The sequence below is a fragment of the Apteryx mantelli genome, unplaced genomic scaffold, assembly GCF_036417845.1.
Source record: "Apteryx mantelli isolate bAptMan1 unplaced genomic scaffold, bAptMan1.hap1 HAP1_SCAFFOLD_34, whole genome shotgun sequence".
Lineage (NCBI taxonomy): Eukaryota > Metazoa > Chordata > Aves > Apterygiformes > Apterygidae > Apteryx > Apteryx mantelli.
Genome location: NW_027118693.1, coordinates 4,368,275 through 4,386,041, shown reverse-complemented (window position 1 = coordinate 4,386,041; position 17,767 = coordinate 4,368,275). Strand labels below are relative to the sequence as shown.

General features: G+C 51.0%; 1 protein-coding gene across 1 annotated transcript; it reads right to left on the bottom strand.

Moving 5' to 3' along the window:
- Positions 1-2,044: 2,044 nt before the first annotated feature.
- LOC136996348 (olfactory receptor 6B1-like) lies at positions 2,045-2,900 on the bottom strand. The gene is given in 2 exon segments (XM_067317277.1): positions 2,045-2,818; positions 2,820-2,900. Coding segments are annotated over 2 exon segments (855 nt in total).
- Between the last annotated feature and the right edge of the window lie 14,867 nt (positions 2,901-17,767).

Here is a 17,767-nt window from a genome sequence, read left to right as displayed (position 1 = left end):
TTACCTGTTGGCCACATTTGTTTTTATGCAAACAAATCAAAACAAACTGAATATGATGTAAATGTCATTCAACGACATGTTCGTACCTTCCATCGAATAGCCAAAGAGCAGTCCCTGTCCAATAGCCTAGCAGCAGAGTGGTCGTGGTTGTGGTCATGGCTACCAGATCTGGGAGGGTGGACCAGATGTGTTTTAATAATTTTAATGTTAATTCTGGCAGTAGGAACTGTGCTTTTCTGTTGTATCTCATGCATGGGTCAAATACGCCTCTCATGTGTAAGGGGATAAAAGTATAGACCAGCATAACATTGGAAGCAGGCATGCATGAAATAAAAGGAGGGAATGTTAAGAAAATTTCCACTGTACTCTAGTTTTGCAGAGAAAGAACATGCAAGGTCACAGCGCCCTGCAAGCAGAACATCTTCTCTGACCTTGCCTTAGCCCTGTTTTTCGTACAAAGTTGAAGAACTGCAAAGAAGCCAGTTTAACCCAGCCAGCAGCACAAAAAGTTCTTCAAAGGTAACACCAAAGGAGGTGTAAATTAGCAAATGAATAATTATAAGATGGATCAAATAAGGCTGGAATGGAACTACTTCTTACTGTATCATGGCAAGGGGATTGGTAGAACTGAGAATCGTGGCTAGATCTGGTTAGTTATGTAAACTAAAGTGTTGAATATGTAACAACTTACTACTGCTTAAAAGTGGTAACAGAAAGCTGCTTGGGTCCCTTCTTCTGCTCTAAGAGGCACCTTATTGCTAGCAGTAAAACTTTAAAATTTAGAAATCTGACTCCTGCTGCTCATTACCGCTGCCCGTGAACGCACAAAAGAAAAAAGATGATTTTAACACGAGTGACCTCACAACCACAAACTGCTGCCACAGCACCAGCACTGGCCTATCAGGCACTGAGCCATAAGTGACCTCGCAACCACAAACTGCAGCCATATGCCTGGTGTTATGGACAGTTAGGCTCGCTGGCCACCATAACAGGGTCTGACCCTAGGTTCCCACTGAGGCAGAAGTTCAAAGTCAGAATGGAGCAAAACAAGTTTTAATGATGCACGTACAGTAATTACAGCTTGAGCTGGGTGCCTCTGAAGAGAAACCCCGAACAAATTCCTGGGCAATTATACCCTTACAATCTAAATTCCCACCCTCATGAGATAGTTCGGACCAATATTAATATTTAGACCTGGGGTCTTCCCCTTTTTCATTGGGTTCCTTCATTGTCTCTAGGCAGGCTGCTTCTTATCCTATTTTCAAGGTTGCAGCTTCTGCTCTCGGTTTTAACTTCTTTATCTTCCCGCCTTGAACCAGCTCTGGGGCCCTCTTTCCCATAACTAGGTAATATCTAGGAGAAAGTTCACAGCTTGCGGCCTAAGACTTCAGCAAATTCAGCTACTAATGCTAAGCAAGTTATGCTAAGCGATCAACTCTAGACAGCTTCAGTCCAATATTCTTTAACAACTATTTCCCCTCGCTATCTGCCAGGAACCCACAAAAGTCTGGGAGACTCAAGGCCGTCACAAATGACAGGAGACACCAACATGTGTTTGGGCAGTATATGCATTTCCGTTGGACAGTAGTGTAACGAGGGCTACGGGCTGAGGCACCAACCTCTACCCTGGAAGTGGTCACAGCAGAAGGGAATGGCTCCCATCCAAGGAACCTGCAGTCAGGAAAGTACTGCCACTCCCCATCTCCCTCCCTGTCCGCTCACATTTCACCCCAGATGAATTCCCTCTCAACACAGGAGGAAGAAAAAAAAAAAGAAAAAAAGACAACATTGTAAAATTTCCCATGCACAGCAACACCACTTTATTGTCTGTCAAGGAAGCAACAAGAATGGGACATTATTTCCCTTCCCTTCTAAACCATGCAATTTAATTGATTTAATATCCTCTCTTCCCTTCTGCTTTCCACCAATATTCTCATTGCTGTGTTCTTCTCAGGGGATACCTAATGTGCAGCCTACTATTTCCCATATTGACCTTACTACTTTGCAGAACCAGCAGTGTGTTGTACAGAGGAGTGCAAAACTGCTATGAGCTCTGGGTACAAGCCAGAGCATTCCTGACCACTTTTCTGAGGGCCTCCCTGACCTCCCTGTTCCACAAGCTGTAGATGAGAGGGTTGAGCAGGGGCGTGAGGACAGTGTAGAAAAAGGAGAAGACTTTGTTGAGCTGCCTCAGAGGGGCTGTTCTGGCTATCAGGTAGACAACGGTGAGGGTGCCATAGAAAACCGTGACAACGGTGAGGTGAGAGGAGCAGGTGGAGAAGGCCTTCTGCCTGCCCACACTAGATGGGATCTTCAGGATAGCAGCTCTGATGCACACATAGGATGCCAGTGTGAATAGGAAGGGGGAGACTACATCCAAGAGAGACAGTGTGAAACCTAGTAGTTTGACAACACTGGTGTCACTGCAGGCAAGCTCCAGCAAAGGGATAAAATCACAGAAGAAGTGGTCCATTGCCTTGGGGCCACAGAACCTTAAGCGGGATAAGAAAAAAGTGGCTATTGTAGTGAGAAGGAATCCCAGTAGCCACGATGCTGCTGCCAGCCATAGAGAGACCTTCCAGGTCATGAGACTTGCATAGAGCAGGGGCTGGCATATGGCCAAGTACCGATTGCAGGCCATGGCCGTGAGCAGGAAACACTCAGTAGCTGCAAAAGAACCAAAGAAATAGAGCTGAGCCATATAGTCATGAGCAGAGATGGTCCTGTCCCCAGCCAGGAAGCTGGCCAGCAGCCGGGGCAGGATGGTGGAGCTGTAGCAAGTCTCCAAGGAGGACAGATTGCCCAGGAAGAAGTAAGTACATGGGAGCGTGCAGATGCTGGTCTGCCACCACGAGCACAACAATGAGGATGTTCCCAGACACGATGACCAAGTAGATCATAAGCAAGAGGAGGAAGAGTGGTGTCTGGAGTGAGGGGACACTCTCCCAACAGGAGAAACTCTACTGGTGATGTGCAGTTGTCCCATTCCCCTTTCTCCATGAATCACCGCAGGTCCCTCATTCCTCTTTTGCCAGCAAGGCAACCTACAAGAAAGAGGATTCATTTCTTTCTTTTGTTCTTGTATAAAAGAATTGTGGAGGAAGTTTCTGTCAGAGAAAACACGGACTTTGGCCCTTCTCTGACTGTGTTTGTGTCCGCTTTATGGCCTCCAGGACTAGGGAAAGGAGAGAATATGGTTCTCCCGGAGACTTAAGCCGTGTATCTAAAGAGAAGCCCCTTCTAGGGGAACCACAGAGGTGAGCTGCTCCACGGAGGTGCTCATTTCCTGCTTGCGGGGGGGGTTAGAGGAGAGCAAGCATTCGCTCAGCCTGTGACAGGGTCTCTCCTACACCTGAAGTTATTCTGAAGAGCAACCACAGTCCCTACCAGGCAAGAAATTCCCTTTATGTGAGCACATCATGCCAGAAGCCCTTTCTCCCCAAAGGAGGAGGAGGGGCACTGCACCAAGCAGCTGATTTCAGCTCTCTGAAACACTTGTCTTGGAAGGGACAGGCTGCATGCTTCCTTTGACAGTGTGTGGATCAGGAGTTGACATCAATGGCATCGTGCAGCATGACTGCGTGAGAGGGCTCTCAGAGAGCCCCCCCCCCACAGGCTTGAGAGAGACAAGTGAGATAGATGTGAGAGAAGATGGACACCTGAGCTGATCAGCCAATATGGGCAAGAGAGATTTTGAGCAGGGTGGAAGAGAAGAGCACAGGGAAGATCATTCGCTTTGTGTAGTTCCCCCCTCAGCAATGGTTTCTGAGGGCTTTGGGGCTGCCTCGCGGTGCAGCCCAGCAGCTGGACCTCAGCCCTGACAGCTGTACTCGCGAGGCTCCCTGAGCAGCTTTGCTGGGAGCAGGGGTGGGTGTCTCCATGGTGAGTGCTGGGTGAGATTGGGAAGAAGCATTGTTCCCCTCCTGTTAAAGGCAAACGCCCAAGATATGCCCGTGTGCATGGCCAGGGAATTCCCTGCTGGAGAAACACAGCCCTCTACCTGGATCCCACCTCCCAGCTGAGGTGTGGGTGCCCCCGGCAGGGCTCTGGGGTGGCCCAGGAGCAGCAAAGGCATAAAGTCTAACTCTGCACCCACTGGCAAGCTCACCAGCACTCTGCTCATCAAACAAGGGAATCGAGGAAATGCGTAGAGGGAAGAGGGAGATGGTGGGGGAAAGGCATGCAAAAAAGGACATGCCCGTACCGTTCTTGCCCAGAGGTGCCACCATGCAAAGCCTCACCAGCTCCAGAGGAACAGACCTGACTCAGAAGACACAACACAAAGCTGCAATCCTCAGGATGATGTGACGACCTCTGTGCTGATTGTTCCTGGGAAGGACGATCAAGCTGAGGTCTCAGCTCCTGTCTCTTCCCCACCATGTCCTTCTCTTCCTTGAGCTCTCTGCAAACCTTGTCCCAGGGCTCAGGCATTGCTCTGCCCTTGCCATCTTCTTCTAGCAGCTCCTGTGGCATGTGTCCAGCAGCACATGCATGCCCCCTGCTCTCCACACTGTCCTGGGGTTAATAGCACTAAGGAGTCTCTGAAGGATAAAGCTGCAGCTCGTCTCTCCCCAGGGACTGCAGAGAAAGAACAGTGCTTAATTGGCAGGAGAAAGAAACCTCTGAGCTCCTGGAAACTTTGAAAACTCCTCTGGCATGTGGCTCTCCCCATAACTCTCATTCACTCAAACTCTGGGACATGCCCCTTTGAAAAGGAAACTGAGGCAGAGAAATCATCAGGACTCCTCCAAACTCCTGAGGAAAAGTCAGGAGGAGAGATCCCATGCATGGGCTTCCCCTCACCTCCCTGCAGATGACTGTCTGTTCACTGACTCTCTCAGGTTTCGAGAGCCCTGATGGCCTGAGCTGGTCCCCCAGCCTCCCATGATGGTCAGTGGGAAGGGAGAGGCCGAGTCACAGGCACTTCCTCCCAGGCATGCAGACTTGTGCTGTGGGACAGGGTGAGCCCCCCCCTTCCCTTGGGTGCCAGGCTCTGCGCCCTGAGATGCAGGGGCCTGGCAGGTTGGGGGCTGAATGGAGCGGAGCTATGGATATGTCCCCCCCGGTTTGTGTCCATCTCTTGTGTTTGGGAGATGCCCATGAGCCTCCATGGCTTACAGCATGTTACAGGGACCGGTAATGAGAATCACATTTGCACTGTGTCTCAACTGTATATTGCAATTGCAATATTCTGCTAAGTTTAAGTTAGACGTGTGTTGTGATTTCAGTATATAGCTGTATCATTCTGTTAAATTCAAATCACATGTAATGTCAAATGTCTTCGGATACGTACATTTGGTATTAAGCATTACATCCTCTCTGCATGGGAAAAGTAAGAGACCCTGGTCATAGAGTATTGGGCTCTGGGAGTGGGGCAGGGTGGAAACAGAGCGTCCCAGGCCCTGCCGGCATCCCCATCTGGCAGAGCCCACTTGAGCTCTCGCCAGACAGCCAGCAGCATCGGGAGGGAGCCTTCTCCTTCCCGACCCCTCCACGAAGTGCTTGATAGAGACCCTGGTGGGGGAAGAGCTGGCGGTCCCCAACAGCCCCCCAACGCCATGCTGCTGACCACACTGCCTGCCTGCCTTGGGGCAGCACAGCTCACCTGCACACATCTGTGCCTGCACAGGGGGGAACACCCCACGCGCCTACAGGGCTGCCCAGTGCCCCAGCACCTCTGGACACCAGTCCTGTGGGGTCCACAGTCCCAATATTGGCCAGGCAGAGCTGCTGCTGACCACAGGGGAAAGGGGAACAGTGGGGCAGGGTAAGCAGTCCTTCTCAGGGCCCTGTGGCTGGGCCAGGGAGGGCTGATGGCTCTGGGGCTGGCTGGGCTCTGGATGCTGCTTTGGCGTCAGCTCCGTGTTGGGAATGTCAGGGTTTCACCCTTTGCAGGGAGCAACCTGTGCTGGGGCCATGAGCGGGGCCCTATCTGGACCCAGGCGATGTCCCACTCAGAGGCAGAGGAGGACGAGGAAGCGTGGGGATGGCCAAGGGCTCTGTCCCTTGCCCACCAACAGAGCAGCCTGCAGGACAGGTAGAGACTGTCTCTGTGCCCATGGTCTTTCTGTACATGGAGTGGCAGAGGAGTTTTGGTGGGAAGGGACCTCTGGAGGTCTCTAGTGCAACCTCCCATGCCAAGCAGGGCTGGTTGGAGCCCTACGGTCTTTTCTGGTGATCACTGGACCATGCCTGACACTGGTTACCATCCCCAAACCTGCTCTGCTCCTCTTGGCCGGGCACTGCAGGACAGCACCTCTCGCCAGTGGGTCACTGCCCTGCCTGCCTTGCCGCCACACTTGGCTCCCAGATCCCCTTCCCGTACGCAGCAGCTCCGCTCTTGCTGCTCCTGACAGCATACTCTTTGTAGCAGCAACCCAGTCACAAATGGTGCATAAACACTTGAGCTGTGATACAGAAAGCCCTGCTCTCCTAACTGCCCATCGTAAAACCAGACCCAAGGGGCTGCCTTCACTTTTTCATCCAGATAACACGCTGTGCAGTGTAGCTGCATAGCAGATCCAAACCCAAATCACTCCTTCCATATTTAATCTGGCTGTCAAGCAAGAGTTGCTGTATGGGGACCTTTTGTGTTCACAACCTTCTCTGGGATCTGCTTGCATCCACCTTTCTTTGCCAATGCTTTTTTGACTGCAGTGCATAGGTATGTCTGAGGTAGAGATGGGGAGTCAGGTCAGCAGGATGGGGACTGCGTTGGGTGAGGGCCTGAGAGGTGCAGGGCCAGGCACAGGCATGTCCACAGCATAACTCAGGCCAGGCCCAAGGACAAGGGCAGCAGCTCCCCGGCAAGGGGGAGGAGGCCCTGCAATGACACCCGTCACTCTGTCTCCCCTGCTCTTGTGTCCAGCAGATCCCCCTCCCTGTCTGCCTGCAGACCCTCCATGCCCACCGCGCTGACCAGCACAGCACGAGAGCCCTGGCCCTGCAGCCCCTCCGGCACCTCCTGCTGCCGCAGGGACAGAGCAGCCTGCCCCGAGCTGCGGCGCAGAGAAACCTGTTTCTCATTCTCATTTTCCATCGCTGAATGCTGCCCTGCTTTTCTCCTGGGACATCCCTGCTCCCCACAGAGCCTTTCCCCACGTGCGAATGTCCACGCTGGCCTGTCCAGCCATACCTGCACCCTTCCCTGGTGCTCCCCGCAGGACCCCACGCTGACACTGCTGCTCTGCAGCGTGAGCGAACTGTGGGGCCACAGGAGAACTCAGCACTGGCCATGCTGGTCAGGTGGCAAGAGGGCCCAGCCACACAGGCATCACCACCACTGACACCGCTGGCACGTGCCTGTGCTCGTGGACAGTGCTCAGAGTGACCCCAAGGTGTCTGCAATGGCAGGAGATGTGTTTGGGTGGGCACTAACTCCAGCATGTGGTGTTTCACGGAGAGTGCACGAATCCCTCTCCAGTCCCCCTTCCTGGTGCCTCCTGGCTCCCCACTGCCTCTCCGCGGGTTGCAGAGCCCTCCTTTCCCTGGGCATACCTGGATTTAGTGCTGTACATTCTGCTTACTCCACCATGGACTGTCTCTCACTTTGTGAGGCTCCACTCACTGCCCACCCCCAGGCACACATTGTCCCTGGAGATCCCCTGAGCTCTCCTGGGGGCTCAGATTCCCCTCCAGAAGTGTGGCCATCTGCCATCAGCACTGTCACCTGTGCGATAGCCCTGAGTGGGCAACTCAGAGACCATTCTCCATCTCCACTGGCACTGGTCACTGAGAAATGAGCCCCAAATCCCATCCGTGGTCCCTAACAGATCACTTGGAGACTCTGAGCTTGTCCTCCAGAGCCCATGGAGTTCACAAGCAGAACAGCAAGCCCTTTTGTGGTGCAATCCCTTGGGAGTATTCTTGACTCCCCCTTCTGAAGAAAGGCCAGACTTCAGGCACATCACAGAGGAGATCCCCTTTTATTATAGAAATGTTGTTCTGGAGGCCAGGTCTGGCATAAAGGTGCCCAAAGCCTGCTCCTGCCTGTCTTCACAGGAATGCACAGGGAAGCACAATGCTACCACCACCACGTTAGGAGAGCGCTTAGCCCATATAGCCACACCAGAGCACAGCAGGATCAGGTGGAAATAGGGAGAATAGCCCTGAAAGGAAAAAGTCCTGCTGGCTTTGCTGGATGTGTCTCCAGGAAAGATGCAGGCCCCATGCAAAGGCTGCAACCCAGAAATTCCTGCTGTGGCAGTGGGGGGATGGTCCTGAGGAGCACAGGCTCTGTCCCCACAAGCTGTGTCTGGACTCTCCTCCCCTCCCCTCCTCTCCGCTCCTGCTCTGCTTTGTGTATTGGAGCAGTGTAGAGGCAAGGGATCAATGCACAGTGACAGCTGGCTGCCAGCCTTACAGAAGAGGGCAGTGGAATCACAGTGTGACTGTGGCCAGGGGAGCTGAGCTCTCCTAATGGACACAGGACCCATGGTCTCAGCCCACCTGTGCTCATCCGAGCCTGACTCTGTTCCCCTGAACTCCCTCAGTGTCAGTGCCAAAAGCGACACTGCAAAGGGAAACTCCCCTCATTGCACTGGGGGCATCTGAGGGAGCTCAGACTAGCGGCCTCCGAGGTTCCCCCATCTCTGCTGATGAAGGGGGAAGCCTGGCTTCCTGCTTCAACACGGTCTCTGCGTCAGATTCAGATGAGAGTTTCCTGAGAAGGGGTGGTAGGAACCAAAACGATTGTTCTTTTAACAATGATGTAAAAGAGAAAAGTAGGAAAGAAAGACCAGAACACAGAACCTTGATGCCAGATACCCTGCTAATGATGAGTGGATGCACATGGGACAGTTACTGGTGCTGACATTGTCCCAGTGGAATCAGTTTCTTCAGTGCCTCCTTGAGCTCCTTGTTCCGCAAGCTGTAGAGGAGCGGGTTCAGTGTTGGAGGCATCACCGCGTAGAGAACTCCCACCACCAGATCCTGAGTTGGGGATAACATGGAAGGGGGCTTCAGATGGGCAAACACGACAGTGCTGAAAAACAGGGAGACTACGGCCAGGTGAGGGAGGCACATGGAAAAGGCTTTGTGCCGTCCCTGCTCAGAGGGGATCCTCAGCACAACTGTGAGGATCTGCACATAGGACAGAAGAATGAAAACGAAACACCCAAAGCCTAAACAAACACTAAGCACAATAAGCCCAACTTCCCTGAGGTAGGAGTCTGAGCAGGAGAGCCTGAGGATCTGGGGAATTTCACAGAAGAACTGCTCCACCGCATTGCCTTGGCAGAGTGGTATGGAAAATGTGTTCCCAGTGTGTAGAACAGCAATGAGAAAACCACCGGCCCAGGCAGCTGCTGCCATTTTGACACAAGCTCTGCTGCCCATGAGGGTCTCATAGTGCAGGGGTTTGCAGATGGCAATGTAGCGATCATAGGCCATGACTGCGAGAAGATAATATTCTGCTGAGAACAAAAAGAGAAGCAGAAAGATCTGGGCAGCACATCCTGAGTAGGAAATGGCCCTGGTGTTGCTCAGGGAATTGGCCATGGATTTGGGGACAGTGACGGAGATGGAGCCAAGGTCGAGGACTGAGAGATTGAGGAGGAAGAAGTACATGGGGGTGTGGAGGCGGTGGTCGCTTGCGATGGCAGTGATGATGAGGCTGTTGCCCATGAGGGCAGCCAGGTAGATGCCCAGGAAGAGCGAGAAGTGCAAGAGCTGCAGCTCCCACGTGTCAGCAAACGCCCGGAGCAGGAACTCAGTGGGGGAGCTGCTGTTGGACATTTGCTCCCTCAGGGCCCACTGTGACTATCCAAGGAAGAGGAGACAGTGAGAAGACAGGAGACAGTTTTGTATGAGCAAAACTTTTGCATACAACACCCCCCCCCCCAACATACACATTATCTCTCCTCATCTTGCCAGGACCATCACTGAGCTCCATGGCTTGAGCTCCCCTCTGTGCTGCCTGAGTTTGCCGGGAGGAGCAGGGGCCTCTTCCCATGGGCTCCAGAAGAGGCACTCCTGACCCACAGCAGTGGGAACATGGGAGCACGGGTGACTAAACTTTCAAAGTCACAGTTTTAGTCAGATTTCATCCACTCATAATGTTGAAGGGCTTTCCAGCATCTTCACTCTCCGTTCTAGACAATGTGTGCTCTTCAATAGCTTTAAGGATTCTTTTGTTTTCTTTTAGATTCCCCTGTCATCCCTGAGGAGGATTCTTGGAGACAGAGATCCTCAGCATTGCAGCTGCACTTCGAGTGAATAGCTGTGATTCCTGAGAGGCCAAAGGCTTCACTCTGTCTTTAGTGCAGAGTGCGGAGGGCTGGCGTGTCCATCAGTCTTGTTCCCAGCTGCCCTGTGCTTGCACCTCTGAGGCGGAGGACATTTGCACTCATGTTACCATAAAAAGAATTGACACTGCTGAGAGCAGAGGAATCGAGTTTCAAAATGCAGATCACCAAGCCCAGGAGCCTTTCTCAGAGGATCCGAGGAAGGTCTCAGTACTCCCCTTTTAGCCAGGAAGACATCGGGGTCATGCCAGTTGCCCACATGCAGCATTTTCACGGCCTTAGCATCTAGGTGGCTTCTGCATGGGGCACCTCAATAACACACAGATGCAATGGGAGAGCTGTGCCCTTCTGGAGCGCAGCTTGCAGGCCAGCTGGACACCCCCGAGAAACAGTCAGACATCCTAAAGATGGGGTGTCCTGAGGAGAGAGTTGGCTCCTTCCCAGCCCCCAAACGGCATTGCCCAGAGCCCCACAGTTTAGAGGGGCACTTGGGCACTTCAATGCCAAGGACATGTCTGCATGGCAGCACCTGCAGGATTGGTGTCTGAATTCTGTCTGAAATGCCCCTGCCCAGAGATTCCAAGGGGAAGGACAAGGGCAGCATGGACAAATGGGGAAACACACAGCAATAGCATGATGTTTCTGCTGAAGGAAGAAGGAAGAGGGAGAGACAGGGGACACTCAGGAGTTTCTCCTCTCCAGATGTCCCTGTGCAAGGAAACAGCTCGTGCCCTGGACCCCACAGTCTTGAGGGCTGCGCTGGGAGAGGAGATGAGCTTCCTTTTGGAAAGCCACCTCCAGAAATGTTCTCAGGGTGAGCCAGAGCTGAGAGCAGCCCTGACCCATGCAGCACCCTCTCAACAGGAGAATGAACATGTCCTGCTGGCAGTCAGTCATCCCACCCAGAGCTTCTCCCCACAGCACCGTGGGGAGTTCCCTGGGCAGGCTGAGTGCTGACCCTCGAAGGAGGCAGAGTCACTGTCCTGGACACACAGCACCCTGGGGTGCAGAGACACTGCTCTGAATTACAGCCCTCAGCAGACCTGTGTGCACACCCCTGCTTCACACCCTTGCAGCGTCCCTGGGAGAAGGCAACAGGACACCGTTTCCCTCTGACAGAGTGGCTGGGAATCCCTGCTCTAAAGCACCTCCTGCCCCACACAAGAGGGACTGGGATACCCATCCTGACAGACCCTATCAGCCATGGGATGTGCTAGCTTTAGAGAAAACCTCAGGATGCCTCAGCTGCATTGCCCTGCAGCCAGAGACTTACTGTGTTAGCGGCTGTGAAGATTTCTCCTCCAGTGAGCTCTCAGCTGACTACCCACTCCTGATTGCCTTGAACTTCTGTCTCACTCATCTTGCTCATCTTCTTCATCTCATCTTGGCACTTGCAGGTAGTGCCTGGAGCCCTGCTGCTCTTTGCAGAAGAGCTGCTCCTGCACGCAGCTGTCTCTCAGCAGTGCTGCCAGGTTGCCAGGAGCTCCCTCTGTCCCAGGAGCCTGGCCCCCCTTGGGAACAGCGGCCCAGCTGAAGATGTGACTTAATTTGTCCTTTGTACTCCCTCCTCCGGGGAAATATTCACTGAGGTAGACTAAAATAATCTTCTTTTGTCTCTCTCTAAATGCTGAAGGGAGACCCATTCCGGCATTGCAATTTGTCACATCAGAGGGTGGTTTTCTAAGAGAGGTGGCAATGTCTCACTCTGGAAGCCCCCATTCCCATCTCTTAACTAGGCAGGACACATGGCCGGGGACAAGAAGGCAATTCATTTTCCCTAAGGAAGTCTGGACATGTAGGAAAAGCAGCATCCTTCATGTGAGACGTTTACAGACAGCCTTCCTCCTCACCTCCCCAGCCCTGCCATTTCCCTCATCAGACACTGGCGGCTTAGAGCACACCTTTTCCACCCAAGTCTGTAGCTGAATGCTACAGCTCCTATGTACTGATTCCCACCTGCTTTCCTTAGAGAAATAGTTGTAGACACAGGAGGATTTTTCTTAACTGCAAATAAACAAATACAACAGGTGACAGAATTTAATAAAATATAAAATACACTCCCCAACTATATGTTAAGGCCAAGCTGCCTCCAGTAAGGTCAACTTTCCACAAGAAAAACTTTCCGAGATGTTTTTGACAGATGGATAGGAAAGGAGAGATGGAAACACAACTAAGGAGTTGGCTAAAGAGACAATACGACTCCTGAAAGACGAGGCAAGCTTCAGACCCTCTGAAGCTCAGAGCAGCAACCAGAGAGTTGAGAGGTATCTGAATGGCTAAAGAGTAAAGGGAGGAGGAGGAAAACTGGGCAGCTATGGAAAGTGCCTAAGTCCAGACAGTCTGATGCAAAGATGCCTTTAGAAATGATCAGTTGAATCAAGACATGTGCAACTATGTGAAAGATTACTAATACCACATCCACAGCATAACGGACAGAGCAGTGGTAACGCAGGTTGAGAGGGACAGATCAACATTTCTTCTCCTGAGATTAATACTCTTCCTGAAAATTTCCGCTATTTCATCATGGGAAAACATTGACGTTGACATTAGTCAATCATTTTTGCTGATGAAAGTGTGTTCATATTTTTGGAATGTTGAAAACAGTTCTTCACCTTTCCAGGCCTGGCTCAGGTGTCTACCCAAAAAACACCCAGCAGCACTTGGAGAGGCCCCGGTGTCTCTGAGGTACCTGCCTGGGTCTGACAACTCTCACAGGGGACCTGTGGGAGACCAGAGCCCCTCAGGGCTGCAGAAGGAGGCTGGGCAGGGGGGACCAGGACACCTACAATGGCACCAGACGTCCATGACCCTGTGACGGCATCCCACCCCAATTCTGAAAATCACTTTCCTTAACAAAGACCACCAAAATCACCTCTAAAGACCAGTATATTAAGAAACAAAATACACCACCAGCAACAACAACAACACAAAAACATAATCAAGGAGGGCTATAAGAACAAAGAATGTTAAAAACTGAAAAGTGTGACTAAACATTTCCTTGTTTACATCCTTTTTAAAATTTCTTTCTTGTTTCATTTTTATTGACATTTTCTAAACATTTTTGCTATAATCAGGCCCACACCATTAAAAAGAAATACTTTTATGTCTCGCACAGAGCTTAGTGGCCCAAACCACTGCCTGCCTGGGACAGTCCATGCAACTCCTTACTCTTTGGGCAGAGCCATTCCTGCTCTGAGGTGTCGAGCTCTCTCGACTGATAGGGGGAAGCAGGGCAACCAGCTTCAATGAAACACTCTGTTTTTGGATGGCCAAATTTGCACAAATCTCAGCACACCTGTGTTGTGGTGATGTCTTAAAGGAGTCCCTAAACATCGAGGTGCACTCCCTCTGCATTCCCTGCACAGTAAATGAAGTGCAACTCCATTTGAGGTGACAACAGGGATGAGACAGGTCTCACCCGACGCCAGAGCCCTTCAGTGCAGCTGTCTCTGTCTAATGCAGTTGTCTGGACTTCCCTTTTAGTCAAGGGAGAGAAAGAAGGTTTCTTCCTGAGAGGTCTTGAGAGACTTCTCTTGGTGACCAGCTAACGCTTCAGAAAGGTTCCTGCAGGTCCTGGGTCACATTTCCCAGCACTACATGGGAACACAGGTACCCCTGGGCATTTCAGGCAGCAATAGCCCCTCTATGTGGGCAAAGGAATAAAGGCCTGAAAACCTATCCAAAAAATATCTCCATACAAAAATGGAAAAGAAATTATATATTCCTTTCCAGAAGTTCAGATATTTTTTTCAGTTCTAATGAAGCTTTTCTTTCTTTTTTAGTGGCAAGACCATGTGCATGAATTATAGTATTTGCTCCCTGTATTTGCATATATATATGCAGGTACAGTCAGTCATGCCGAGACCTTTCTTCCCAACACTCTGAATGGAGAAACTTTGTTCTGAGGAAGTACTATTTTTAAACTGACATATTTCCTATCTCTTCTTCTGCCTCTCTGTCCTTTCTTCTTCCTCTGCCTATGCCATCTTTACCGAGATCTCTCGGGAAAGATTCACAGAATCACAGCACTTAGGGTGGATGAGACCTCTGGAGGTCACCTAGTCCCACCCCATGCTCAAAGCAGAGGGAACTGGACGAGGTTGCTCTGGGGCTCCCCTCAATTGCGCATTGTCTACAAACGTGCTGAGAGTGTGCTCCATCCTATGGCATTAATGTAGAAGTTAGAGAGCGTTGCCCTAGGCGTTGATCACCGAGGGATGTTGCTAGTAACTGGCCACCACTGGACCTTGTGCCACCGATCACAGCATTTTTGCCAGAACACAGGGCATGGGTTTTCTCCTCCTGGCTTGCTCCCATGCCACATGGGCTCTTCTTCTGGAATTTCTCATGGCCTATGAGCTCCTGAAACACAACTGATCTCACAAAAATGTCCCCACCCATCAGCCTCCTGCTGGCCTTTCAGCTGACCAGACACAACTGACCTCACAAGCACCTGCCAAGCCAAGGGGCCTGCTGCTCATCTTTCTCCTTCTCTTAGGGAAATGACATCAGCACGCTCTTGCTTCCATCCAGTCACATACTCAGAAATGACCTCACAATCATCATGTGAGCCATGTGCCTGCTGCTGGCCTGTCAGCGGCGGAGATAGAAGTGATCTCACAGTCACCATCCAAGCCCTGCAACTGTTTCTGGCCTCTCAGCCGCTCAGTTCTAAATGACCTCGCCATCAACATCCCAGCCCTGTGCCTCTTGGTGGTTTATCAGGTCCTCAGGCAGAAGTGACCTCACAACCAATTGCCCCAAGCATTAGCCAAGTGCTGGCCTATCAGCTGCTCAGCCAGAGGAGATCATCTTACAATCATCTCCCAAGCCCACACGGCTGCTGATGGCCTTTCAGCTTCTCTGATGGAGAAGGTTTGTGTTCTTCCTTGGGAGGTCACTTCTGTCTCAGCCTCTGAGAGGCTAGCAGCAGGCTCCTGGCTGGGGCATGTGCATGCAAGGTCACGCCTGCCTTAGCAGCTGATAGACCAGCAGCAGGCCCATGGCTTGGGTGCTGGTGGTGCTACTTGTCTCTGAGCAGCTGAACCTGGGGGTTTAGTTAGGTCATCCTGGCAGGAGATCCTGGCAAGAGTTTCACAAACTGCAGGCCTCAGCCAACCTAGTGACACATTGCGAAATGTGCTCAGCTGAGATGGACAGCTGACCTGCCAGGTTAGAAACAACTCCCTCAGGGAAGAGAGGAGCATGTGTAAAGGTGAGGACCATAACTCTGGGGGGAGCCTTGCAGAGTTATTTGCATAAAACCGCTTCAACTTTGCAAGCTGATCCTCAACTATGACCCTACAAGTATTTCTTGCTGACTTAGAGGAAAGTGCTTGAGCATCAGGCGAGTATTTTCAGGGTCCAAAAGCAATGCTGGGATTTGCTTCGTTTTCAGCATAACAATAAGCTCTGAGGCCTTGCAACCTCACTCACTGTAGTATGCACATCTGGGAGAAGTGGTTGTAAGAGGCCAATTCTTTCCTGAAGAAATACTTTGTCTTGGGAAGTTTTCCTTATTTACCCATTTGGAAAGGTAACAACTGTGGCATTGCTGCTAGCAAGAGTTCATCTGAGCGCTCCATCATGACAAGACCATTTCCTTGTTAACTATGTTAGAGAAAAATATCTCACCATGTCAAAACTGTTCTCTGTGGTCTCCACCTGGATGTCAGCCCCTGGCTGTCTTGTGTTGGTGCCCGGGGCAGTGCGCAGTGTGCAGGTTGCAGCAGAGATGCCCAAGGAGCGAGCCCTTTGGCAGGGAGAGATCAGGACCCTGCCTGCCCCCCCGCCCCCCGCCTTATTTCACTGCACTGGGGAGTTACTTGGATGGTTAATTAAGTGCTAAGTGGGGGATACTACTGCATTACAAGGAAAGAGTTTCTAGAATACTGCCATATTAGAAGAAAGGAGTGTCCACACCAATCATGTTTATTGCTAGTACCCCCCAATAAGCCTTTATTAACAGGAGAGAGAGGCAACTGCTATGCCTCTCGTCTAAGAAAACTTGGGATTTGACAGATCTCAGAAGTGTTATCTTCAATAAACTCCTCCAAGGAACCCTTCCTGAAAGGTGACCTATTATGATCTAAATCATTTAAGCTGCATAATTATATGTGTTTCACAAGACATCTGGAATAGCTTCTCTCTTTGGTTAAGCACCAATTCATGGGACAGGAAAGCCCAAATCAAATAGAGGATGGAAATCATGGAGAATATATATTAAAAAAAAAAAAAAAAAAAGACAAAGCATTCTGTAAACACCAAAATGGATTTTGTTGCTCTTTGCATTTCCCACCACCTGTGAATTACCTTTGATATTAGCTTCCATGTGTTTTCTTTCTTGGACAGACTATATTTCAGATGCAGAAGATGGTACTTCTGAGTGCTTGTTTTTATGGTCTCCAATTTTAGTTGTATAAAGGAGTTACCATTAAAGAGAAATGCATGGGGGTTTTTTTGCTTCATAGGCTGTCATTCTAAAAGTAGTACAGACTTACTTTAACTTTTGTTCAGTATACCATAGTAATCAGAGATGCAGCCTTTCCATTTTTTCATTTCTTTTTGTCAAAAAGGGTGTATTCAGTACTACAGAGTGCATTTATGACTACTTTAGAAAAGACCCATCTGTTTCCTTTCTGAAGTATATTTGAAAAATTAGAAGTGGTGAATGAATATTTGGGATGGCAATATCTGGGATTGTGACGACCTCCCTGGTTCGGAGTCAGACCCGGAGCATGAGGGGGAGGCAGCTGCCTGGCCGGTGGCAGAGCAGCGGCTTAGTGGACTGCATGCAGCCAATTTGAAGGGACCACAACAACTAGTGATTTTAAAGCATCAGAGCTGCAGGATATGCAGGGGCGCTACAGGCAGCAGCCCCGTGAAGGGTTACTAGAGTGGCTGTTAAGGTTGTGGGATGCTGGGTCAGATGTGGTTTATTTTACTAGAGGGGAACTGGATAAGACGGGGGCTTTGTGCCAGGATGCCAGATGTGCAACACCCTCCACACCCTGCAGCAGCAAAACCGGAAATTTTTCCCTCCTGAATGGAGTGGGTGCTGGGCATGGTGCGGTGAACCTGGCCAACTGCTGTGGTCATCGATGACGGGCTCACCAGGTGGACTGCTATCGCAGCAGGAATAAACCAACTGCGGCAATTAGGAATGCTGTCTGGAATTTACTCCTCTGAGTTTACCAGACCAGATCAGATCCCCATGAGCAAAAGCATCTGGACTAGGATGCTGCAAACTGCCCCTCCCCATCTTAAAGCGATGGTGCTACCTGTGATTGGTGGGGGGGTGGTACAGTGGGGGAAGTTGCAGCGCTGCTATCTCAGTTAGCAGAGGTGTCCTCCGTTAGCAGAGATAGGAAGTCGGGAAAGTGTGGACGTGAAAAAGAAAGAAAGGGTGAGTCGTGGCACTATGTCCCAAGACCTGCTGCGAGCCGGCGTGCCATGGGGGGAGGTGGATGGCAAACCCAGTGCAGAGCTGCTCCAGCAGTGGCTGCAGCTGCAGCCTGAGGAGC